General features: G+C 47.0%; 1 protein-coding gene and 1 long non-coding RNA gene across 3 annotated transcripts in view; one reads left to right on the top strand and one right to left on the bottom strand.

Moving 5' to 3' along the window:
* Positions 1-26,239, top strand: part of Dsf (nuclear receptor dissatisfaction) — a 131,846-nt gene that overhangs the window by 16,606 nt on the left and 89,001 nt on the right. For both annotated transcript variants that reach the window (XM_077685749.1, XM_077685748.1), the window contains exons 2-3: positions 8,589-8,658; positions 23,188-23,268. In XM_077685749.1, the coding sequence (XP_077541875.1) occupies positions 8,649-8,658; positions 23,188-23,268 (91 nt within the window). In that variant the 5' untranslated portion in view covers positions 8,589-8,648. The remainder of the gene's footprint in view (positions 1-8,588; positions 8,659-23,187; positions 23,269-26,239) is intronic.
* On the bottom strand, positions 4,477-5,130 carry LOC144151600 (uncharacterized). The gene is made up of 2 exons (XR_013318913.1): positions 5,036-5,130; positions 4,477-4,591 (listed from the first exon to the last, which is right to left on the bottom strand). It is a non-coding gene; the product is annotated as an uncharacterized LOC144151600 (long non-coding RNA).

Here is a 26,239-nt window from a genome sequence, read left to right as displayed (position 1 = left end):
GGTAGCGTAGCCGCGAGAATGCTTTTCACCCTGCATCGTTTGTCTGGGGAGGCCAGAATGCGCGTCTGGCCGATATAATTGTTCCCTGGCGGGGAAAGAATAGAGAGTTTTAGCAGTCCGACCGTTCTGTCGTATGCGTTGTTACTGGGTTGACCGGGACCCGGCTGGGCACTTGGGCATTCGTCGCAGTAGGGGGATTAGTTCCGCGGGCCTGCCTTCGCCATGTCCGTGCCTCCGCACCCTTTCTACTCGCCCTTCCGCGCGCTCAGGAGCAGACCGGTCCCGATCAACCCGGTAACAACGTAGCCAACGAAACGGACGGACTGCTAAAGGGGTATTCACACGACGGAGCGTTTCAGCGGAGAAATCCGAGGGAGGTCGTGACGTCACCGCAGGCAGAGTTCCACTCGGCCAGCTCCTTCGCTCACACGGAGGATGCGACTTTCGGACGGACATCACTGTTTGCAGTCGCCTATCTCTAAAGCAGAGCTGCCGTAGCACCGCCGATTCCGCAACGGCGGTAATTTCTGTTAAGCTCATACGTACTGATCTTGTCAACCGACCAAAAATCGGTCGTCGACGCGATGCAGGTGCTGCCGCGTGCAGAGATCGGCGCGCGACGTGGTAGCAGCCGGCCGGCCCACCTACAGCCCCGCATACTGATGTTAGGCTTAACACTGCGGCGAATATTCGATCGCCGCTCTGGCAAGCGGCTCAGGTGACGATTTTTAAAGCAACTTTCCATCACATCATTACCCCATTTCTCGTATACGCAGCTTTGTTTGCGCCTTGGGGAGCAATAACAAGCTGTCGCTCGAGCTACCGGCGCCGGCCTGCGCCACTTCGCAGCCGCGGCCACCGCTCGCCCAGCGCCCGTGCTGGTGGTATACGCGGCTCCCTCAGTGCGCCTGTCATGTGCGCCACGCATTTTCGCGTCCGATGTATTAAGAAGCGATAAAAATAGAGTGCCTGCAACCGCTCTAGAACTTCAGCCGCGGCCAGCTGCCCGACGAGCAGACGAAATCCCGCCTCCTCCGCCGCGGAGCGTCGGAGGGTTTGTAGCTCGCGAACAGAAGCTCCGATCTCCCATCGGAGGCGGTGCGCCGGAGAGAAACCGTGACGTAGGGGTCACGTGGCGCGCACTCCTGGGAGCGAAACGGCGGATTTCTCTCTCGTGTGAATACCCCTTAAACGGGATCCGGAGATTTCGCTGTCGGACATTTCGGTCCAGGACGTTTCGGTGTGGACATTTCTGTGCACGGACATTTTGGTGCACGACGGCTTCGCCCAAACATTTTGAGTGAGGGGATGTCCAAGGCGTTCTTTGAACATTTTAACTTTAATATTGTAATTTCGTGACTTGATATGATTTTACGTTCGAGACTTCTGCTTGCGCCGCCGTTCGTGGAAAAACGCTAAACCCTGGCGGAGCATTGTCACGTGAAACCCAATTTCTGTAGCAGATGGTAAAAATTAATGTTGTTAATTTGGACCCGTTCAACCATTTTTTGTTATTTTAACATTCATGTCAACAACCCTAATACTTTAAGTTTTACCAAAGCGCTTTCCTTTCACTTGACCCAACGGTGCAAGACGCTGCTGCTTTTAGTCTATTCCTCCCTCCGCTTTTAGTCTATTCCTCCCCCAGCAAAACTTCCGCGAAAAAACAACTGAAAAATGAGGTCGATTAGGCGCGTGTGCATTTCGTTTTAATTATTCTCTCAATGAATCTCGCCTTCGTTGCATTCGGTGTCAGTTCTACTTAAAACTAAGCAACCAACGATCGCATTTACGGTTGCGTTACTTAGGGGAGGGGAAAGCTGAGCCCCGCCGGCAATCATCCCCCTAAGTATAGAGAGAGGGGTGTCACTTGTGCTTCACCATTGCGTCGACTGGACTTCGAAAACTTGAAGACGACTGTTGCCGCCCTGGTCAAACTAGCCTATTAATTTTTTTTTGCTCCTTATAATGGGCGGAAGCGATGTATGCTTGGGGTGTCCATGATATGCGCGACTTGATGAGTTAATTCCCAAGGGGGCGACTGAAGGCGCAGAAAGAGCGATTCCTGGAGTGGGGCGCTGTCGATATGACCGGGACGCGCGGAAGGACGTAGCCAGCAAACGATAGTGGCCATTGTGTTCTCAGCGGTTTTTGGGTGGCTTTTTGTGTCACATTATAGAGGTTCAGTGCGCCCATGGTTATGTAAAGCTTTTTCTCTATTTTAAACGTGAAGTGTGCTATTCTGAAGTTGTTCTGAATGTATCACCCAATTCCTGCAAAAGCCTCCAATAAGAGGCTAGCAGTATGTTCTAAATAAAAAATAAAAAACCACAGCGGTGACGCTTCCGAGACCGTGAACTCCACCACGCCAGTAGGATTTTCAGGGGAAACCGAAAATAATATGGCTGAAAAAGAAATGTGGTCGAAATTCGAGCGTACAGGTGGTAGGTGGGATGCGGGGGGGGGGGGGGGGGGCGGTGGGGGGGTGCGCTAGAACAAAGAATTAAAAATTAAAATGTGGTAATTGTAGGCTTGTAAACATTAAACGAAGGTTGGTTGTCCCGAACACAATGGGAGGAATTTGTATGCACAACCGGCACGCGCTTAATCAGCATTTAGGACATTAGAACCTGCGGCTGTTTTCCAAAAGGCCCGTTTTTTTTCTCCCCGACAATATCCTAGACCAGTGTTCACGGATTCATTTTAGCAATGCAGCCCAGCCTACGTAATACTCTTCATAACGTTTTCTTCATTCTGGGGGGATAGTTAATGTTTGTTACGTTTTGGATATAAGAGTGTGCATGTAATTTATGTAATTTGAAGGTGTGTAATTTAAAAAAAAATGCAGAAGAGGCGGTGGACCATCGTTAACACGGGTAATTGTCTTAGCTAAAAAAGAGCGAATATAAATTAACAACCTGTCATAAATGAAAAAAAAGTGTGCTAAAGAATTCAATGGGCTGCATAACAGCTGTCCCCAGGAAGAGGTATTAAACTAAAATATATAAATGTAAAACTTCTAAAAATACCTGGCAAAGATATACATGGCATCAAACAAAAAATAAATTCACTGCTCCTGATTGTTGTCCATAACCCACGTTAAGCGGAAATAAAAATATAACGGCTGTCACAAACAGGCAAGCACCGGATAATTTGGTCGCCGAAAAGTTTGCGCACCGAAATGTCCGTGCACCGAAACGCCCGTACACCGATATGTTCGTACACCGAACTATCCATACACCAAAATTTCCGCACCGAAACATCTTGCACCGAAATTTCCTAGACCCGATTAGAGTTTGCCTGGTGCTCCCTAAAAAAATTCGGCTAGGAGCGTTTCTTTTGATTATATTTATCTCCAGATAATCTGCTGCCGGCGGTTTTAATATTCGTATAATATACGTAGTTCGATGTGAGTTTTAAATGTCTCACATAATTTCGACCCAGGATTATCCGACACTATATTTTAATTTAAAAATCTAATTGTAACGTTAATGTAACGACACGTTCCAATTTTCGAAGTGGAACTGGAACGCGTTCCTTTCGCAATAAAGGAACTTGTAACGGGAACTCGTTTCAAAATTGGCAAGGAACGAGGAACGAGCTTTCGTTCCTATTTTGGAGGAACGTGTACAACACTGGTCCAAGGAGACCTTTCAAAGATGTAGATGCGTTGTTGAGGCACTCCATCTTTTCTGCGAGGTGATTTCTTTCTTTAATGTATGCCGGACACTCAAGAAGGATGTGCTCTACTGTTTCGGGCAATCCACAATTATCGCAATAGGGATTTGCAGTTAGACCGAGGCGCTGGCGGTAAGAGTTCGTGAGCGCTGCGTTCAGACGCAACCGGTGGTAAAGGGCTTCAAGCTTACGTGGAATCCGCTCCGGTAGCCTCATTCTGAGTCCAGGGTCTATATGGTGCAGGAAAGGGTGACGAGTTTGAGGACAAGACCAAAGCCGGTTTCGTTCCTCTAAGGCAAGCTCCTTCGCTAGCGCTGCGGCCTCGGGCTTTGTGAAAAACGCCTTTCTTACATTTCGCAGCTGTAGGCCTCTGCGAGCTGCCTCATCCGCTTTCTCGTTGCCGAAAATGCCGCAATGGGCAGGCATCCACACTGTAAAAAAAATTTGGTCAAAATGACGGAAAAGTTCTGGCAGCTCTATTTCCAAGCGGTTGGCTGTCAAATTGACGGGTGGTCGTCAATACCAAATGATGGCGTTTTTAGTCATTTTGACGTCTTACTTATCATCCTGAAATACAAATTTGTCGTCAAAATGACGGGCTGACGTTTTTTCATTATGTCATTTTGACGTGTCCTTTTCAATATGAAATACTAATGGCCCGTCAATATGACGGCCTGAGTGTTTCACAGCAAACCGTCATTTAGACGTCAAATGTAAGTAAAATGTAGTCTTTGGCTGAACTGCCCAATTTTCACATTCTGTAGGCAGTAACTGATAAAAGATGCTACGACGATTAGCTTCAGTGCTCACGTATTTATTGCTGCAGAATGGTACATAGCAGAATGGATGCAGGAATGCACAGCAGACTTGTGGCTTTCCTGTTGATTTTCTGAAAAGCCATGGACCACAGCACCTGAAAAATAGAACAGTTTGTATTGTGATTAGGTGGAACATGATATTAATGGTATTTGGACAAAATTGCATATAATAGACCACAAAAAGGGATTAACCTACACAAAAGCAGGTGGTGGACAATGCAAACAAATATGACAATATGTTAATCCAATCGGTACAGCATCGTTTCCGTTAGCTTTAGGAAGACAACAACTTTTCAAGAATACTAACTGTGCAAAAGTAAAATGGAAAAAGTTTGTATACGTAGTATGTGCATAAAACTGGCGTAAAAAGATAAAAAATAAAAACCATATTTCAATAAGCCACGTCGCGCTGTGTAACTACAGAACAAAGGAAGCTGCCAGAAAGTCACAGTAGCTTTCTTTAGTACGTGGCCGCAACGATGAGAAAGTTAATAAAACTTTAACCGATATCGAGATGAAGTTGTTCCACGCTCATTTACCTTTGCAAACTCAATCGTCAGAGTGAGGGTGGCCGTGTCGGTAACAAACGTTGAACATGAAGAGTCCACGATGACGGGTGACACTTCCTGCTTCAGAATATTGTTGTGGTTATGCTGTCGTGTCCGTCGACTGCTATGAAGACCAGCTGGAGTCCACCCATCTTCGAGCCTGCATGGCGACAAAACTACTGCACTTACGTACCGTCGCAGTTGAAGGAGCGATGCAACGATGGCGAGTAACAGTTATACGTACTTTGCACAAGAAGGCGACGCACCAGAAAAAAAGACCCGCAGAGTTTACATGTGTCCAGAAGCTCTTGACCCGTCAAGTTTAAGCAATCGTTAGTCTGCTCGCTTTCTGCCCTTTGCACGACCCGATGAAAGAGTCGACAGCCCCCTACCCTTCCCCACCCCAACTTTCGGAAACAGTGCTGCGGCGTAAACAAGCGACAAGTCATTGCTTATTACCGAGTTACGGCGGGTGCGCGGGCACGATCAAAAGCGTTGTTTCGCGCAAAATTATATTACAACAATACATACTCGTCGTGCACTTAACGAAACGCCCGCCTACTGCGGTGCCGAAATCAGCCGCTGTCTATTCCCGCCCATTTCTTCCCATGACGACATTACGAAACTGTGTCAGTTGGAGACAAAACTCATCAAAACGCAAACGCGTTTCCTGTTTGGGGGCAATTAAAAGTGCTAGAAAAAGTAAAAGCTCCAGGCCGTGCAGCGGCCGGCACGATGGTGGTCATTGTTCTCACGGCGCAGTTATCCCTCGCCGGCCGCTCGCACCGACGAGCATGCTGCCCTGTTCAAGCTACACATGCAGAAACACGGTTCCAGTTTCTGACACGACGGTCCTCAAAGTATTCGAGCCAATATACTGTGCACACTTGAACTTGCTTCACAATTCTTGGGTTCGCAGATTTTATTTATTATTTTTTTTTGCGAGGAAAAATCTCTTGATGCGGTAAATCGTTCACTTACCGCTATCAGATGCACTTGCTCTGTTGCTGCAGCTCCGCGCGCATGGCTGCTTGCTGAAGGAGACCAGAAAAGAGACGTTTGCTCCGTCGCAGTTTCAAAGAAGTATGTGTGAGCCCCCGACATGGGAAAGGAGGGCAACCCAGACGCTTTCCGAAAACAGAAGAAAATGTCCCTTCCTTCCTCCTCCCAATATCGCGCGGACGGCGGCGGCCGCCGCGACGGGAGACAAAGGAAGCGTCCCTGGAAAGACCCCCACTCCCCCCAGCAACAGGCAGCGGTGCCTCTCAGAAGGGTCCTCTACAAAGGAAGCATTCTTCGACAATCCGGCGTCGAACAAGAGAAAAAGCAAAAGGCCCCACCGGCGACTGCGAGAGCCGCCTGGGGCGGCCAATCAGAGTGCTGTATTACCGAAATCAGTTTGTTTGTTTACTTTCGGTCCTTGTTCTATCCCCTCTCCCATCGAGTTGACGGCGAAACAACAATCTTCACCATTTACGTCGACTTCCTGTCAAAAATCACGGTCACTTGGCCGTAAAAGTGACGGCCAGTTTTTACAGTGCATTGTAGGGTCACTCGGTGACCGGCGACGTAGGCGAGATGGTGCAGGTACGTGACGTCACGGGATACATGCTCGTGAAGGCTGAAGCAGCTGGCACGCCGTAAGGTTTGCGACGCCGCCTTCGAGTCCGTGAATATAGTCCATCCTGCTGGTGGCTGACGAAGAATGTAGCGCAGGACTTGTTTAAGTGCGTGGAGCTCGGCAGACGTGGATGAGGTTGTTCGTTCGAGGCGGTAGGTCAAGACTTTGCCGGTCGACGAAATGAAGACGCCGAAAGAACTACCGTGAGGCGTAGTTGAGCCGTCAGTAAAAATGTGGGCCATATGTGAATAGCAGGCATTGATGTGGGCAAGCGCGAGTTGAAGGAGGCAAAATTGTGGCACAGTTTTCTTGGAGTTGAGACCAGGTATGCTAATGTTTATGCAAATGGATGAGAGAGCCCAGGGAGGGAAATCAGACGGCATGGTTTGTTGTACTTCAGGGGGTACAGAAATGTTTATAGAGTTTATCGTTTCTGCGAAGCTGGAATTTTTATTGCGCTGTACAAAACGGGCCAAGAAATTGGTTTGCGAGTGCAACCGATGCCTCAGGTACATTCGAACTGTTTCCTGCAGCCGGAGAACATCGAAGAGCAAGCAACAAGCCTCCACAACTGTACCAGTGCACGAAGTGCTCTTAGGCAGACCAAGACAGGCGCCCATACAATTATTTCTTGCTCCATCAAGTTGCTTTTTGCTTGAAGTCGGCAGACGCTGTAAAACAGGAAGGCTGTAACGTAGCAAGCCATCGACATAAGCCTTGCAGAGCAGCATCATATAGATTGACAGTCACTGCCCCAGCGACTGCCGGCAAGGTACCCAATAACTTGCGACACTGCAGAAACTGGAGTACGTAGTCTGTGGACATCAGGGGCCCACGAGAGGTTCCTGTCCAGAGTTATCCCGAAGTATCTTTGGGTGCGCACAAAATTCAGTCGATGACCCCCAAGAATTAACGGGAATTGAGTCATTCGCTTGCGGGTGAAGGGCATGGGCTTTTTTTCAGGCGAGAGACGGATACCCTTGGGCGCAAGGTAGTCAGATATATTTTTTAGAGCTTTCTGCAGGAAGGTCTCGTCGCCATACACAAAAGAGGCAACAGCAGTGTAGCCTCTCATAAAGTTATACCCAGAAACTTGAATAAATTTTATAATGCCTGTGTGACACGAAACAGAATGCATATGTACGATTGGACGATTGCATATGTACGATTGCAAGGGTACGACTGAGCGTCTGTACCCTTGCAACGTTTTTTTGTATATGTTATTGGCGTTTTCTTTATCAATTTTCAGTCATTTTTGTATAAATTACATTTAAAGAGTTTACTCTTTTGCATTCACCTCTGCTGCTACCCTGCATATTGACTGCATTCGTTGCATTTACTTATCGAGGGTCCCGTCGCAGTCTGGACTTTGGGACCCTTGTCTGCAAAACATAACCCCCTGTATTCTTTTGTTGATATAATAAACTTCATTTGATTTGATTTGATTTGATTTGATTTGAAGCTAAAGATACGCATATCCAAACTTTGGCCCATCTTCCAAAGCAATAATAGGTTGGATCTACTGCACAGCCCAACAAATGTGAAGAAAAGCTAGAAAAGAGAGCTACTCTCCGAAGGTCCTGCCAGGCAACTCGCGCCGGTATTTTCGTGGTACTGTTTGTGCGAACGCTAACGGATCATGTTCGAGCTTAAAAAGCTCGAAGCATTAACGGAGACACGGGAACAGCAGTGTTTTTGTGGGGCCATTTTTTTTATTTTTTTGTGCATCTCAGTTCTGTTATGTTCTGTCTGTTACGTATCCTGGTACTCTATTTTGTCCTTCTGTGTTTATGCACGGGCAATTTAAAAGCGTTCCTTTGTAATTTTATTTTTCGTTAGCAAGATTTGTTACAAGCCGCAACAGAAGCAAGTTTCTTACGTCATTGTGACTCATATCTCTCTCTGTCTCTTTGTTATCAACAGAGTCTTCACTGGCCCTGGGCTCGTCTGGGCCCACACCTGCCGACCAAATGTGACTCCACAATGGAAAAGCGTAAGCCAAGCATGCAGTCTAGCCTCTCGGAGACTTTAGTGGGGCGTATGGTATTCACACAAAAATGTAGCGGACGGTTTGATCTCTTGGCAAGCCGCCATCACAGTGCCCAGCGTGTCTGCGCATGCTTCCGCTGCTCTCTGCCCTCCATCCCCCCACCCCCACCCCCCCCCCACACACACACATACAAAAAAATAATAAAACAGGCCCCGGCATCCGTCGTTTGCGCCGTTACCAACCGATTCTCGGCCGTGGCGTGAGATATGAATAATCGCGGTGACATTGTGTTTCTGTAGTGATGCTCCACTTGCCCTCAAGAACTCCGCATCACCACTGGAGAATCGAGCCGCAGTTACGAAAGGAAGCGCCACGAAGCACAAAATGCATATGCAGCGCCTGCGAACACGAATATGTGCGCCCGCACTATAGTCCCCGGCAGAGTACTCCCGCACGAAAGCCAAATAATAGCGAGTTTTAGCTGCCCGTTTTTCACGGCCCGCTCCGCTCCGATAGCAGGCGGGAGCGCCATTGCGCATGCGTGGCGCGCTTGGCCGTGAACCGTATTGGTTCCAATTGCGCTGAGCCTGCCGCCGATACCGGAGCGGACCGTCGAAAACGGTCAGGTAAAACGCTCTAATAATTCCGAAGAAATTGTGAATGTTCACGCGCATGTCGATTGAGTTACTACGGCAGCCTATAGCAGTGCGCGCACTGTTTTTGATTAATGATTGATTGCTAGTGGTATCCCCTTTGAAACGGGGTGATAACGTGTCATCTTACCAAGGAAAAAAAGTAATATATCTATGTTTTATATAGTAGCGCTGCTCTGAGGGCCGGCACAAAATACTTTTTTTTGCCATGGTGCAGGTGGTAGCTGATTATTCCCCTCTCTGCTTTTCGCCCACCAGCATTCTTAGCTTCTTTTGTCGCCTCGGCAGCCTTGAAGTTAATTGTTAGATGGGAGACTAGCGACGTCTATCGGCCGAGGCCTAAAGGGAAGGCGCTCGCCGACAGGTGAGCAATCAGTGGCCGATACCAAAGCACGGCAGCTGGCAATAAGCTGACCATCACTTCCCTCGTGTTTTGCGACAGGTAGGATGTTGGACGCTGCGCGAAACAGTAGTTAACGCCGAGGTAATGCTTTTGAGCTCGCTGGGATGGCCTCATGCGTGCGGCGCCACGCCGGAGCCCGCGCGTCACAGTTGCTAAGGCGGATCACGTGGTTGCCAGCGTGCGCACCACGCAAGTACATACAACCTATATTTCAATTCAATTCGATTTATTCAACATCTCAACGATGTTTGGAGCACAGGCAAAAAGCCAATAAAGGCTTGACGGGGCCTGCGCCCCAATGCATGGCCAACAGCACGGTCAAAAGAACAACACTACACTGTGTTGCGAAAACAAGGATAACTGCATGGTCTGTCTCGACCACAAACAACACTAGTAGACGTACATACTTACAGTGCGTAAACACATGTCAGGGTGCAACTGTAGTGTAAAAATGAGCAGTATAAATAAGATGCAATCGGACTAAAAACAACATAAAAGTACCAGCAAGTAAGCATAAAAACACACACACAAAGAAAAGAATGGCATGGCATAAGTATAAGAAACATTCAAGTTTGCATGAACATTGCACGCAGGTCCTTAAGAGATATGGATAATATATGTATGTTATGATGCAGAGCCACTTTATTTAATATTGTTGGAAGTCGAAATTTTATCATTTGGTCACCGTAATTTGTCCGGCATTTCAGAATTATTCATTATTCGGTATGGCGAGTGGGATTCGGCGGGATATATTTTTATAGACGAGATAAAGTAGCCAAAGCCTTGTGGTTTTTGCTTACATCCAGCTTGTAGTAACGGCAACGTCGGAAGTTATATGTTGATCAACGCGAATTATATTGTATTTTTTAAACATAGTACTTGTGTGACTTAGATAAGGCGCTCTGCATATCATTCGCACAATACGTTTCTGAAGTACAAATAGCCGTTGAATGTTTTCCAAGGTAGTTGTTCCCCCGGATAAGTGACCCATAATTTAGTTGAAACGAAAATAAAGAGTTACAAAGCATAACATTGATCGGAATTGGGAAATTGCAACAGTGACGGCGGAGGAAGCCAATTGTACTGGATAACTTCTTCAGCAAATATTCCACGTGACTGTCCCACGTCATATTTTCGGAAAAATACACATTTTTGAAAGACTTCACAACTTCTATTCCGATGTCATTTAGTATGAGGGGTGGTAGTTCATACGGTTTGTTGCGCGGGTGGAACATAACGGCTTTGGTTTTGTTTATGTTTAATTTGAAATCATTGTTTTTAGCCTAGTCATTAATTAGCTTAAGAGTTTGATTAGCTCGTATAGATAGGTCTGTTCCTGAGCGACCCGAAAAAAACAAACTGGTGTCATCTGCATATATGATGCACGTTGCAGTTCCATCAATATGTACGATTTCATTATTGTATAAAGCAAGCAGAAAAGGGCCCAAAAATACTCCCTTGGGGGACACCTGCTGTTATTCGTTTAACGGTGGATGGTCGTCCACGGATTTCCACGTACAGTGACCAATGTTGCAGGTAAGATGATATTAGCGACAGGGCAGTTCCTCTCATTCCATAATGCTGTAATTTCAGTAGAAGTATCTCATGATTAATTAAGTCAAATGCCTTTGTGAAATCAAGAAAGATGCCGAGCACCATGTTTTTGTCTTCGAAATTCTGCAGTATGAATTATTTCTGTTCCAGTAATGCCAATTCTGTCGATCTATTTTTGCTGAAGCCATATTGGGCGGGCGGTAAAATATCGTAACCTTCTGTGAAAGAATTGAGCCGCTTAAGAACCAGTTTTCCGAACATTTTAGAAAAAATGGGTAGAATAGAAATCGGTCGATAATTCGATAAATCGTTTTTGTCCCCTTTATTATAAAGAGCTGTAACTTTTGCACACTGCATGTTACGAGGAAACGTTCCAGATTCCAAGCAAATATTAAAAATGTGAACCAGGCAATAAGAAATTAAATCAATAACATGCTTTAGGGGCTTCACTTGCAAGAGTCACATATCTGTAGACCTATTGTTTCTCAAGCTAGTCAAAGCCATTACAAGTTCACTCTCCGTTACAGGTTCAAGAAACACAGTATTGTTGCAGGAAGGTTTTATATAACGTAATTCATGGACATTTGATGCTGGTTGGACAGCAGAAAGAAAAGAATCGTTAAAAGCATTGGCCAATTGAGCACCTGTAAGTTCCATACCATTGCTGACAATTTTCGTAACAGGTTGTGACGATCGAATTACAAAAAAGTGATTTCATATTTTTCCAAAGCTCCCCCGACTGCCCAGTGGATGAGACGAAAAGGTTGTAATGATAGCGACTTTTTGCAGAACGAAGTTCCGTCGTAACCTTGTTTCTTTGTGCTTTGTATTCCTTTAACGTATCACGACATTTTGTTCGGAGAAATTTTTGGTAAAGTTTGTCGCGGTTTGCTATGAGTTTTAATAGGTCAGATGTTATCCATGGCTTACGGGCTTTCTTATAGAGCGATCAGCGATCTTCGATGGAAAACATTTTTAATAAACAGATTTGAATATGGACATAAATTGGTCATAGGCTATTTCAGGGTCATATTCGTTCAGTACATCATCCCATACAACATTCGATATTTCATTTCTAAATTTCGACAACGTGAACGTGTTTACGTATCTATGGGAACATTGTTGTTGCACTTGCTTAATATCCACACCATGGTTGACTGATAAAAATATTGGAAGATGATCACTTATGGGTTAATTGATTACACCAGAGTTTAGAGGACAAGAATCCAAATTGGTTATGAAAAGATCTAGCAGGGTTTCAGATGTTTCTGTCAGCCTTATTGGCAATGTAATTACATTACGACAAGAATGAACATTAAGTATGCTTTCAAACTCTGTTTTGGCTCTGCTCTGGTCAAGATAGTTGATGTTGAAATCGCTACCTAAAACTAATTTGTAGTGGTTGTTATTCACAAAATCTAAAAAGCCGTCCATAGATGAAAAGAAGCGACACAAATCACCACCTGGCGGTCAATAGCAAACACAAAACAGTGGGCATTGACAAAAACTGGAGAAGAAACGAAGCCGAAGTCGCTGTTTTTAATCCGCCATTTTTTCTTCGCTTTTTCGAGGAGAGAATCTCGCTTCTGACGCCGAGCAAATTGCAGGACAATGCAACTGGGTTTGTTCTTCCCGGGTACTCGATGACACGCTTCATTGTCGTCAGCTGTGATGGGCTCATGAGCAAGCTCCCCCAATTCGCACACAATTTCTGTCACATTCTCGCCCTTTTTTTCCTCGACTCCCATTATTTCTATGTTATTTCACCTTGAGTACTACTCCGAGTGCTACAGGCGAGACTCGGCATCGGCAAGACGCTTTTGCAAGTCGTCAAGCTCATCGCGTAGCGCACTGTTGTGTTTCCTTAAAACCTCGTTTTCGGACTTGATGGCAGCCAACTCGGTCCTCATATCCTCAAAGACAGAGTTCATGTGATCCATGCTATGCGCTTCCTCATGAAAGTCGGTTTGAATGGTTCTAATGTCTGCTCGCAAGTCCCATTCAACTGCTTCTCGTGCGGCTTTTATTTCCTGTCGCAGTTCATTCTTCAAGTCAATAATCGCTTGATTCATTCTTACTAACAGGGGGTACCACAGCAACAAAACACTGAACAGCAATAACCCTTGGCAGCAATGACAGCCCTAAAACACGCAGTTTACGCCGTCTAAATACAACTACAATGCAACCAACCTGAAAAAATGCAGGCAAGGAAGGACATAAGGTGTAATCCGTTTGGCCGTCACCGCTGCCAATAGATCCTCCGCAAGCGTGCCTCGTCCTTTTCAGCGCTCCAAGTCACTGGTGGCGCCGCTCATGCTCCTTTTGCGCAGACTCGGGGCCCTTACCGGTTGCCAAGATGAGGCAGCGTTGTAAAGTCCTGATGTCGATTACGACGACTTGCAGTTGTTTGCACAGGAGGATGATAGCAGCGATCAGGCCGAAAAAATGCAGGCAAGGAAGGACATAAGGTGTTGTCTTTTTGGCCGTCACCGCTGCCACATGGACTGATTATTGGGGGCTGCTCACTCTATGTTCTGAATAGCTGCCAAATTATATTTGGAGGTCTTTTACACCCTTTTATTGTCTTTTATTTTACCCTTTTATTGAAGGGTGTAAAAGACCTTCAAATATAATTTGGCAGCTATTCAGAACATAGAGTGAGCAGCCCTCAATAATCAGTCCGTGTGGCAGCGGTGACGGCCAAAAAGACAACACTCAAGACAACACTTGAACCTTTTCTACGAGCGGGGGAATGTTTTGCATCTCACGGTGTTTAAAACAATACGAATGGGCATTCTTTATTTGCAACTGAACACCCATTTCAACACCCTTTCAACAACCGACAAACATTGAGGGTGTTCAGTAGGTGTTATTACACCCAAAACTAAAAGAGAGGGTTTTGAAACACGAAGAAAATACGTGTAACCATCTCCCATTACCTATATATAATCAGAAATACATGCAAGACCTTTTTAGAGCACCAGGGTGTACCCAGAGAATCTGCAAAAGAGTATTGGGCCATCAACAACAGAAAAGGTGCAACCTCCTTGCAACACTTTTCCTGGCTTTTGGAGGCGTTACAGGAGGAAAAGCATTTAGTGTGTGCATTCAGGGTATTATTTTTCTATACCTTTTCACGAAACTCAACGATTCATAGCAAACCGATTGCTAGCAGTATTGATAGCAATCCGTGCACAACACACAAAAACCGTGTTATCATTCTGCTTTATTCAAGGCACAACTCTTAAGTTCCATAAGTATACTAAGAAGAATAAAATTTTCAGGTATTACCCCTGAGTGGTGTGCTGTAAAATTATTGCTTAACAACTGCTAATGCCGTAACAATAATTTTATTCATATATCAAGGGGGTCGTACAGCTTCCAACGAGCTACCGCGGTGGACTTGATCAATCGGTGAGGTGGGAGCGTTCAACATTATGCATATGGCCTTGATAACCTTCGCTGCAATCCAATAACAAACACCCATTTCATACCCTTTACAGTGGGGGTGTTGCAGTCCTTCTTGCCACACGAAATGGGTGTAAAGCTACAAATTAGGGTGTTGTGAACAAATAAAAAGGGCATAATAACCTCCCAACGCCCTTACTGCAATTATGCTACACCTTCCTAGGAGATAACGGTGTAAAAAAATTAGTGTGGGCATTTTTGGGGAGAAATTACAGGTAAAGCCTAGCAGCTCTTTTCTGAAAAAAAAAAGAAATGGGCAGAAGTAGACCCAGGATGGTTTTGTTCTGTGCCTGCAAACGGCAATTGATGGCTGAAACCGCTTACCGTATTTTCATGATTCGAACGCGCGCTTTTTTTTTTTTTTGATAAAACGAACGTTCAAACTTGCGTGCGCGCTAAAATGTGTCTCACAGCAACAGCAGAAATCGACTACAAAGCGGTCAGCAGTATTGGCATGGACACCAACTCCTCGGGAAATCCAGCTCAATCCCATCCAAAACCATCCGTCAAATTCCCGTAAATAAATCTTAGCGTACACATTCTGCCTGTTTCAGGGCCGTACCCAGAAATTTTTTTCGGGGGGTGTTATGAATTTTGGGAAGGGGGTAATTTGGCTGAAAGCAACAGTAAGTATTGTTTACGTGCTGCCTGGAAAAGATTTCGGGAGGGGTTCGAACCCCCAAACCCCCCCTCTGGGTACGGCCCTGGCCTGTTTTCTTCATGGGCATACCTCAGACAGTTTTTGCGATTCCGCCTTGTTTCAGTCGTTAGGGGCAGGGCCGGATTAAGGTGGGGCCTACGGGGGCTGCAGCCCCGGGCCCCCAGCTGTCAGGGGCCCCGCTCGATCAAGTGAAAAAAAAAATATCTTGACTGCCCGCATTGAAAGTTGAAGGTAGGAGCTTCAATATCATCTTCACACCGAAGCTCACTAACTCGTGACACGTGGGGAGGAGTGGGGGGCCCCTGACATTATGGTTGACAATCTTCGAGTCCGTTTCAATTTAATTTAGTTGTTCCTACTCCTCTTCCTTGTTTTCACGAGGTTTATGAGAAGACATCTTGGACCAAACGTAGGGGGTACACAACTTGACCTGGCCTAAGAAGCCACATAAAAAAGGCCCCGAGCGCGGCTCCGGTCCTTTTTGGCACAGGTCGTTTCGGTAGTCTTTTCGATACACGGATATCGAAGTACGCGGACGATTCGGCGCGCGCACGTTCCCGTATAAGAAAGGGTCCGACGTGCGAATAATGAAATAATGTCTGAAGAACATTGTAAATTGTTGAAGCCTGAGGGATATTATATGTAAATTGACAACTTAAGCACTGACCTACGGGCTCATTCACAGTTTCTCCTACAAATTACCATGTTTAGCGTTTGACAAGGAAGTTCAATGCGATGACGACCCGTTCAATAAAGCTAATGGATTAGTTGAATCGCGTAAGCGTGATTGATATCGACTCGATATTTCTCGCTGAATGGTCAGAGTACTATATATGGTTATTTAAATGATCAAAGGTTGTGTAGGCAGCGGGGTCGTTCGGCTTCAGCCCGCGCCTCTGTGCTGTAGCCTCTGCAGGCTGTCTGAGCAACAAGCGCTGCGGAAGCTACATGTCCGCGTGACTAGAGCTCCATTCGTAGCGTAATTCTCTAGGCACCACTCCTTGTGGACGCAGAGGCCGCCGGGCCAGCCCGACCCTAGCGGCTCCCTTAGAGATGGGGAATCAGCAGGCCTGGGTGGTGTGCACGAAGAGCTCAAGCTTGGGCGCCAAACAAAGCAGCAACAACGTCTGTTGTTTTTCGGGATGACTTAAGCTATGTCCACTTAAAAACGCGTCCTGCGTGCGGCCCCTTCGATGCCGTCTTGAAAATGGACCTCCGCCGTGACTCGGGGACGGTAAGCTGTTTGTCCCCGTGGGCGCTTTTCGCTTTGGAATGAGCCTGCGGTCGGCGCGGACCAAAGGGCGGCCCGCAGTTCTGGTCCCGCTTGGGCGCGGCGTCACGAGGAGAGGAACCCCCGAAGGAGCGCGGGAAAACAGTGGACGCGGACGACGTGTTGAGGACTCGAAAACGAGAGGTCCACCTATACCCGCCTTCGTTGTAGACCGCAAATCTAGGCGAGAAGCTTTAGCGTGTTTCCACTGCCACTTGCGACCGAACAACGAGCCGACCGATCGATAACGAACTACTGATTGCTGGAACTGTTGCACGGCACCAACGGGAACAGCAGCGCGGGGGTGAGCAGAGACATTCTATCCCTATTAAACTGTTGTCTGATGCCATCTCTCGTGCTCCCCTGTCGCTCTCAAACACAAAGGGGACCCGTTAATGTGTAACGGCTTGCCGACTAGCAAGACTATCACAGCTGCGCAACAGGAGTTCATCGCCGTAGAAAGTTCAATGGCTATGCGCAAACCCACGCACGAAGCGGACCGCTCCCCAGCCCAAAAAGCGACATTTTTCTGCTTATCGTCTTTGTGCTAGTCCTGCTGCGATAGGAAGTTTGCGTTGCGTGACATGTCCAGGCCCCCCTCTCCTTCCGCCCCCCGCCCCCCAAACTTCTTTCAAAGGCGGCGCGTGTTCTAACTGCCACGTGCTTTCTCGTCTGGGCGGGCAACCTACAAGATTTTGGCCCGTAAACCGTGGCGGCGAACTGTTTGGCAGATGTCTGTGAGTGACAGCTGCCTGCGCGGACTTTGACCCCTCCCATATATGCAGGTGGAGAACTTTACAATAAAACAAAAACCTTACAGGCTTAATAAAATATGCTTCTTGTAAGAAAATACTCTTCTGTACCATGTCATGTGAAGGTGGACACGGCGCTTTGACTAATTGTGAATCTGTGATGGACCGGCAATCAAACCATACTAACTTTTACGTCTGATAAAATCCGTTATATATCACTAGACATCAAGCCAAGAAATTAGTTACCGAAAAGCGTAAAATTATGTATAATTTATCACTGATCAGAGAGCATAACATGGGCTTCGAAAATTTTCGCATATTAAAGCGTAATCATTATAATAATAATAATAATAATAATAATAATAATAATAATAATAATAATAATAATAATAATAATAATCATCGTCATCATAATCATCATCATCATTAGGGCCCCAAGGATGCAGTAGCCCCGGGCCCCAAAGTTTCCTAATCCGGCACTGGTTAGGGGTCCGAAAAGGTACCAGTACGAAGCGTCCTTCAAGCGCAAGCTAATTTTACTTACATACAGCGAGGCGAACAGAACGACATCATGCACGTACACTGGGCGTCTCGCAGACATGAGTGCGCGATTGACGTGATAAACAAAGGAGAGCCATATTATCACGCAAGCCTGCACCGTGCAAGCCCTGTGCACGGACGTTTTGGAGAACTTGAAGACTCTCTGAAGAAATCCAGAAAGAAGTAGCGGATGAATTCACAGTGAGTCGCGTCTGAAACTATGAGGGTCAAGGCGCATGAAATCGCAACGTTATCATTGTTACCCGTTCCAGTTTTAATGCAAACAAGAGCTGGATAAGCAAGTAAACGAAGTAATAGCGACTTTTGCTGCCACAGTTGCGTGCCTGAAAAAAAAAATATCTATATGGCCTTTCAGGTACGGGGTGTTGTCGTTCAGTTCTACGCTGTACAAGCGACGTGAAATTATTGTTTTTAATTTTCGTAATCCAGCTCACCTGCAGGTTACAATGGGGAACATTAGAATCGTGGGTGTACGGTAATTTTATTAGTCGTAAATGAAATAAAATATTTTTAAGAAACAAAGTCTGGAAGCTGCAAGCGACCTTTCACAAAATATGGCCCTCCGTAGCACAACTGCAACTCTTGTTCCCCTTGCGATGTTTTGGCTGGCCTCTTTCACCACCCAAAGGCGAGTGGAACCCGGTCCCCCTCCTCCTCTGTCGCCAAGAGTGGGCCGAGCAGTCCCAGCGCCGGCCTTCCGCTCCGACTCGTTCGACGCCGTTTTGCGACGTGGCCGCCCTGGCTTGCTGACTCCGACCGCGCGTAGCCACTCCGCGCACGGCCGTCGCTCGGACGACGAGTCGGGAGGGCGGGAAGTCAACGGGGGCGTGTCCCCGCTCGGATATCCGACGCCCAACCGGCAGCTGCGGAATTAGGGCCGCCGGCGCCAGAAGCGACGATTATGCTCACGGATCTGCGTCGAGGTGATAGCGTGTGGCAACTAACGCTCAGCGCGCTATCCCCGACAAAATTGGCTTAATCTGCTGTATTTGGACCTGCCACGCTGACTTTTAAAAGCGAAGCTTGCTTTGTCCCACTGATGGCGACCCTCCCGTCACCGAAACGCACTGCAGGAAAGCCTACTCCACACAATGGGTTTCACAATACGATCATGATGATGATAAGCGAAGGCACACCGAGCGCCCCAAGAAAAAAAAAAAAAAGAACACTTCCTGCGGTGTGAATCGAACCTGGGTACCACAAGCTAAGAATCCGACGTCCTTCTGATTGCGCCAGTCCGATGCGCTCGAAGCAGTTTGGATTCAAAGCAAAGTTTTCTTGGTTTCACTGATGGCGACCCTACAACCCCAAATAATTCCAGAAAGTCCTGGCGCCACGTAAAAAAGAAATTAAATCCAAGTTGTATAAGTTCTTTATGACCCAAATTCCGTTGCCGAAACGTTTAATCAGAGATTTCAATATGTTTTTTTTTAAAGAACATGGCCAGTATAACCAGCCAAACGTTTCTCCTGTATTATGATATCGCTAGTGCGGGGGTCCTGCTATATAACAAGAAGTCCACTGGCCCTGAGAGACTGTCAAATGCATTTGTTAGTCCTTAGGCTCAGCAACTCTCAAATCATTTGAACACAACGTTTACTTCTCAATAACTTCTGGAGACGTACCAGCTGACTGGCGTCTAGCCCGTGTGGCGCCGGTGCGTAAAACCGGTGATCCACCACTCCCTAAAAATTACCGTCCTGTTTCTGTAAATACATGTTGCGACCTTCAGGAACACATAGTCGTAAGCCTTAGTTAGGCATTCGTCATAAAAACTATTTTGTTCCCGCATCAGCACGACTTTTGCAAGGGTCCACTTACAACCGCAAGGCTTATTTCGATGGTACACAAGATTCTGAGCGTTCTTGACCATTCCGGTCAAATTGAAATTCTGTTTTTAGACTTTCTAAAGCCTTCGATGAAGTTTGTTATGGAAAACTATTTTATAAATTAAAGTGCATAGGATTGCCTTCGTAAATTATTCAATAGAGTGCTTCGTGTCGAGCCGATGGAAAGCAATTTGTGGAAAATCATCAATGCTCGTCCAGTGCAAGATCTGTTACCTCGGGTGTTCCACAGGAGAGTGTTTTGGACCGGCTACTGTTCCATCTTGATGTTAAAGATTCGGTGGACGTACACGCAGAATGCAAATAATTCGAAACGGGAGTAAACGAGAGTATTGATTTGATTGATTGAGGGGTTTAACGCGCCGACGCAACGCAGGCGATGAGGCGCGCCGTAGTGGAGGGCTCCGGATTAATTTTGACCACCTGGGGATCTTTATCGTGCGCCGAAATCTCGTACACACGGGCGTTTTTGCTTTTCGCCTCCATCAGAAAAGCGGCCTCCGCGGCCGGGAATCGAACCCGCGACCTCGTGCTCAGCAGCGCAACGCCTTAGCCAGTAAACGAGAGTAAACGGAAGGAAGTCAACCCTAAGTACAGGAGTGTTCTATACTTTGGGGGTCCGCTCCTATGGAATCCAGATTACCACCACAGACGATGTGGCCGTCTCAAATGCATCGGTGTAAACATTTGTAATAGCGGTAGCAGCATGAACTTCGGAGAGAGAGAGAGAGAGAGTGAGAACTTTTATTGACGCAAGGGCTAATTCGGGGGAGAGGTGGTGCCCGAGGGAGGAAGATCCCCGGTGACTTTGGCAGCCCGGGCCACGATGGCATCTTGCACCGCCGAATCCTAGCTGCCCAGCGCCCTCGCCCAGTGCTCACCGTCTCGATATGGGGGGAATGGGTTGTTCGGAAGCACACATGATAACTTTCATGCAGCGCTTCCGAGAAGCTATTGAAGTACTACGTCGTTGCACACAGACCCAGTTGAGAAAACAGGCTTCCCGTGTGAAAGATTTTTCGCATTGAAGTCTACTATCGGCCGAAAAAGTAAACGAGCCACGGCGCCGGCAGCCAGAGCAGCAGCAGGGCTGCATGGTGGCGTTGCCTTCACGGCTCCGGGTGACGCCCAACTTCGCCCTCACTCTCGCGCGGGTGCTTGTCACGCTGGATAAATTTCTAGTGCAGTGTTCGGTCACCCACAGCTGACCGTCGTTCGCGAAGAATGTAATCGTGCATAGCCGGTATTCGAGCTCATGGCGCTGTCACGCAGAAGCGTACGGCCGCAGGGCAACAAGCTGCGGTGCGGTAAAGGAACGAATACCCATCCTGTTTTACAGCAAAGCTTTCTATGGCTAGGATCGAGCAAATCATCTCCGAATACAGAGCGATGTAGACAAGAATCGCAGGCGATCATAGCACCATGGCGAGTTGGGCTAGTTGGTGAATTTCCATGTCGCCTTTGAATGTCGAAGTTAATGCAGTTGCATGTCTGCCGTCTATGAATGCTACATGTGTGTGCAGATCTGGAGTAAGCGCTCGTCCTGTGGTTCTTTCGTTTGTGTCCCGTTTTTGGTGTTGCGCTTTTTGAAGGTTTCTAGCACAGCATCACCTTATAAACAACTTAAAAAAAGAAAACACGTCCAAGGCTTTCGTATTTTGATATGATGGCGTATATTTTTCTTTAAAAATGTCTTCCCAACACGCATTTGTGCCTAAAGGTGAAGCCGACTTAAAAAAAATTGGTGTAAGTTCGGTTTTCGTGGAAGTCTATCTCACATTGCCTGTTGCGCAGTGAAGCTTGTCCACCTACGGAGAGAGTATGGTTACTGAAAACGGTTCTAACTCTTGTTTTATTTCAAACATCACGATACAAATTATATCACAATTACCAACAAGGCGACTCCACCATTGCACCGCGTTTCATTTGCTTGCCGTAATTAGTTTAGAGTGAAGTTGAAAATATTGTGGGATTCCCGTCTGCTGTCAATGCATGGCTATCTGCGGAGGTAGACGGCAACTATTCATCCCACCCTTTCATGCCGCTGAATGCCGCTGGTACCTACTTACGTTAATAAACTTTCAGGAATGCAATAAATTGTGATTCGACTTCCCAATCGTCTCTTGCTGACGGTACACCTGTAAGAAAATTCCAAGAGAAGTAGTCTTCAAAGGAACCGCTGTAATGATTATTAAACGCACTGCCGTCGACTGTGTCGCAAAAGCAATTTCGACAGAGAAGCAAAGCATAAAGCCCGTCCATCACGTTCAGGGCCGCTTTTTTAAGTAGCGCCATCTTTTGAAGAGTGCCGCCGCCTACTTCCGCTTCCGTCGGATTCGGAAAAACTGCTTCCTTCCGTCTCCGGCGTTCGGAGTTCGGAAAGAACAGTCACGTGCGGTAAATAAGTGCACGCTTATGCGCTCTTTCCGCAAGCCGCTTGGCTGTCCACGTCGACTTTTTACTCTGCAAGATAACAATGCGTGTGTCGGCGCGAGGAGATGACGCGGTTGCGGTAGCAAGTGAGCATTCAACCGTCATATATATCATGGCACCACTTCCGCTTCAGTAGCTCTAAGAAAGCGAGGAAACTGATCACGTTCGCTATGTGGTGTACAAACACAGAATTGGAGGACCTTACACATAGCTTGGGAAGCAAAGTAACGAAGTCCTACCTGACTCTCAGCAGGCCATTCGCAATTTTATTCCACCTAACATCTCTCTCAAGGCCTTGCAAATGCTCTCCAAAAATCCTCCATTCGCCATCGTGACCGTGTTGTGGACACCAGCCCACACAGGCGTATGCGCTGATGAAGCGTTGTACGTACGTGCTCGTGACGTTTTTTACCGAGTCGAGATTTTTACTCGTTTTTACTCACACGCGATGCCCTTGCAGGCAAGCCAGCCTCCCTCTTGGAATACAAGGATATTGATCTGCACTACCACCTCCCCCACCGCCGATACCCACCCCCGTACCCACACCTCTCCCAGGAGGCAGCCCACGCATACTGTGCATCCTGCAAACACACACCTTGCCACACCGAATACAACTCACCCACAGCTCTCTACTGCCTCCTCCTCCTCACCTCCTCCTCACCTCTGGGAGCAGATGTGCGACACGGGGGAGTCGGGCCAAGAGTCCTGACCACGCGCTAGGCCCTGGCGGTCGCCGCGGCCCTCTGCGGCTCCTTCACCACCAATACATAAACGCTGAATTACGAAATAACGCCATCTTGTTTGAGATTTAATATCAGCTTAAAACTTATTGATTGCCATCTCATCAGCACCCACCAGTTTTTACAGGGTATTTTATTATGACATACGTAACTTGTTTTTTTGCTTAACTTGGTGGATCTCCCGTTGCAGGGGACCGCCTCCTGGACATTCCTTGTAGAGTCTGTGGCGACAGGAGTTCAGGAAAGCATTACGGGATATACAGTTGTGACGGTGAGTACACGTCTGTCTCATCGCATCTTACAAGATCGAATAAGTTAGTAGTTTGGGACAGTAGCGGTCCCAGAGATTGGTTTTGGAAGGGGCGACTTTTGGGGGCGAATTTTTTTGGGGGGCGCGGGGGAGGGGAAGGTGGGGGGGGGGAATAAAGAACCTCTCCCCTCCTTGCACCAGCTTTGTGGAGGAGGTGACAACCATGCCGGTGTGCGCGAGTATGCGGAGTAACCCGCTTGCGCACAATCATTTAGCGGCACTGGTTTTTGGCCCTCTTAGGCGGTACTACGGCTGGCTCGAGCCCGCATTTCTGACCGTCGCAACACGTTTGCGACCTCGCACAAGTGGAATGCTTAAAAAAAAACTAAGAGTAAAAACCTGACGACCTCTTTGGGGGGGGAAGGGGGGGGGGGGGACGATCGCCCCTTTCGCCCGACTGCCACTGGTGTGGGAGCTCATAACCGCAATGCACACAAAATGGACATATCGCTCGCTATGGCGATGCTTCCGAACACTCAGTTAAGTATGACTGCCTACCCAAAACAGGCATTGTAGACGGACCAGTGGGCAGCACATAAGTGAGTTACATACAACGCGGGTAACACGACGACAGGAAGGGCAGCGCCGTGTCTACGTACCCTTCCTGTCTTGTTCCCCAGGCTGTTTACAACTCAGCCAGAACAGCTGAGTGTAGAGGGAATATGCGCGAAAGTAAATTTTTACCACATGGAGGGTACTGCGCAAACAAAGAACTGTTTCTTTTCGAAAGTTTGCCCACGTTTAAATTAAGGAAGAATTAACAAAACAAACTTCACGAATATCTTTAATATCTTCTCATATACGAAATAGTTTAGTATGGGGACGATATCCAAATACAAACATTGAGGTGCGCTACTAGTCTACGAACAGAGCCACTAGTTTATTTTGCATTCAGTTATTTCCTTACGCTGTCACAGTTGCTGGAGAGTTTAGTTCACGCGCAGGAATACTTTGCTTTCAAAGTATCTGTGTATACTTATTGCGAGCTTTTCGAAACTGCCCCTCCGAAATGCAAAGACCCAGAATATGGTGCCGGCTCTCTTAAATGGTCTTTAAATATATTATAGTCTCATTGTGGCACCGCAGAAAAATATCGCGTACGCGAAAGCCGAAAGTACAAAGCCTCGGTATTTCTAAATTCACCCTTGCAAAGAATAACAGGTCGAAAATGCTGTCCCTGGTTTGCCACACTATTTTTTAAGCTGATAACACTTTCGATTTGAGTTTTATTCGCATTTACTGCACATCATAGGATGCACTACCTGTCCACTCAAGCATGCAAAAGCAATATTTGTTAGTAATTCTTCCTGTGGCCTTTACGCAGAGTATGCACTCGTCTGTTTTAAAACATGATTGGAAGGTTGGAAAGGTGGTGGCATTGGCGTCTCATTGTTCGGATCCTCTAAGGAGCGCATACATCTTTTGTATGATGGAGTCGCTGAGACATTACGTGAATCTATGTTTTTTTGGCGGTAGTTCTATGATGTGCACATCGAGCAGTCAAAATTGCTTCACCTTCTCCGCGCACATGAGTTCCTTGCAGCTGTATCGGTGGCGAAGCATTTACGAGGATCCTTTGGCTGCCTCAGCCTCTCTTTGAGTGGAGGATCAATTTAACATGAATTCGCTGCTGTTTCATGGGGGTACAGGTTGCTGCGTCAGGGTTGCGTCTACCACAAACACGAATATCACTACGAGCATGTTATTAACAGCTTGACTGTAATACGCTGTTTAGAATCGTTCCATATCTGCAAATTGAAATTGTTCCGGCAAAGCTCGTTGGTTAAACCTGCGCCACGAAACACTCTGCCAGAGGTGCACCGTGACACGGTCGGAACTCCTTGCTTGGTAAAGCATTTGCGTGCAAGGACTCTTTTGTAGACCCCTAGGGCACACACTTCTCCCACGCGAACAGCCGGCCTCATTTCCCTATTTCTCATCCCTTTAAGGGTTTCTTTTATTTTTCATTGCGCAGCTGCCTCCCAGCGGGAATTCAAGTGAAATAAAGACGTGAAACAACAACAACACCTCATCTCCGCCTGCTCACGCGTCAGGGGCATGGCTGTGCCAGTCGCAGTGAGGCCAATAGGCTGCTGAGCACCCCCCCCCCCTCCTTCTCTCCTAGATTAGGCCGCTCAGAATGAAATTATTCCTCACAGAGTGAACAAGCATTGTGCCGCGATGGTCACCCCCGTGAGGCAGATCATTGATGGTTAGGATTTGGAGTAACATTAATCTTCTAACCCCGTTGTAAAGGGTGGGCTGGACACAGGGCTCGTCACACTATACGTACTGGGAGAAGGAGATGGCGGGGAGGGAGGAGAGGGGGTGGGGGCGTTTATCAAATGTGATTCTGGTGCGGTCATTGATGTTTTTCGAGTCTTAGAGCAGATCTTTACCATGCCCCGGTTGAGCACGTAATCATTACATTGGGAAACAGCGCAGCTTACATCTTCGGTACCACCGAGCCCTGGGTTTGAACTTCCATACACGGGTGTTCAAACTGGCGAAACATCTATTTATTTTCCAAAGTATCTTGAAGGTTTCGCGTGACGCACGAAAGGCGAAAAAGAGGGCACCTAGCATTAGTGGCCTCCGCTATACAAATAGTTGAGCCAACAGCTTGTGATTAATCGTGTTCACTTGGTTTGTCTTTGCGGTCGATACAAAATTGGCAGTTTCAATAACACTGGCTTACATTGATACTTTTGTTTGCATGATTTCAAGCTGCTTTAGTTGTTCGTCCGATGCTTGTGAAAAGGGTAACGGCTATGACCGGCTAACCCTGACTGCCGATTGCTATCCAACTACGATGGAACGATTCCTTAGATTTAAATGCAAGAAGCGATCCTTATTTGGATTACATTGAAAAAGTCGAATGAAATACGAAACACAACACGACCGTCAATTATTGATTCCTGACATGAAACCG

This window comes from Haemaphysalis longicornis, unplaced genomic scaffold (genome assembly GCF_048455015.1).
Source record: "Haemaphysalis longicornis isolate Haplotype H1 unplaced genomic scaffold, Haemaphysalis longicornis Haplotype H1 scaffold_9, whole genome shotgun sequence".
Lineage (NCBI taxonomy): Eukaryota > Metazoa > Arthropoda > Arachnida > Ixodida > Ixodidae > Haemaphysalis > Haemaphysalis longicornis.
Note: the sequence above shows the minus strand (reverse complement) of the source record. Positions and strands in the feature narration are given on the sequence as shown.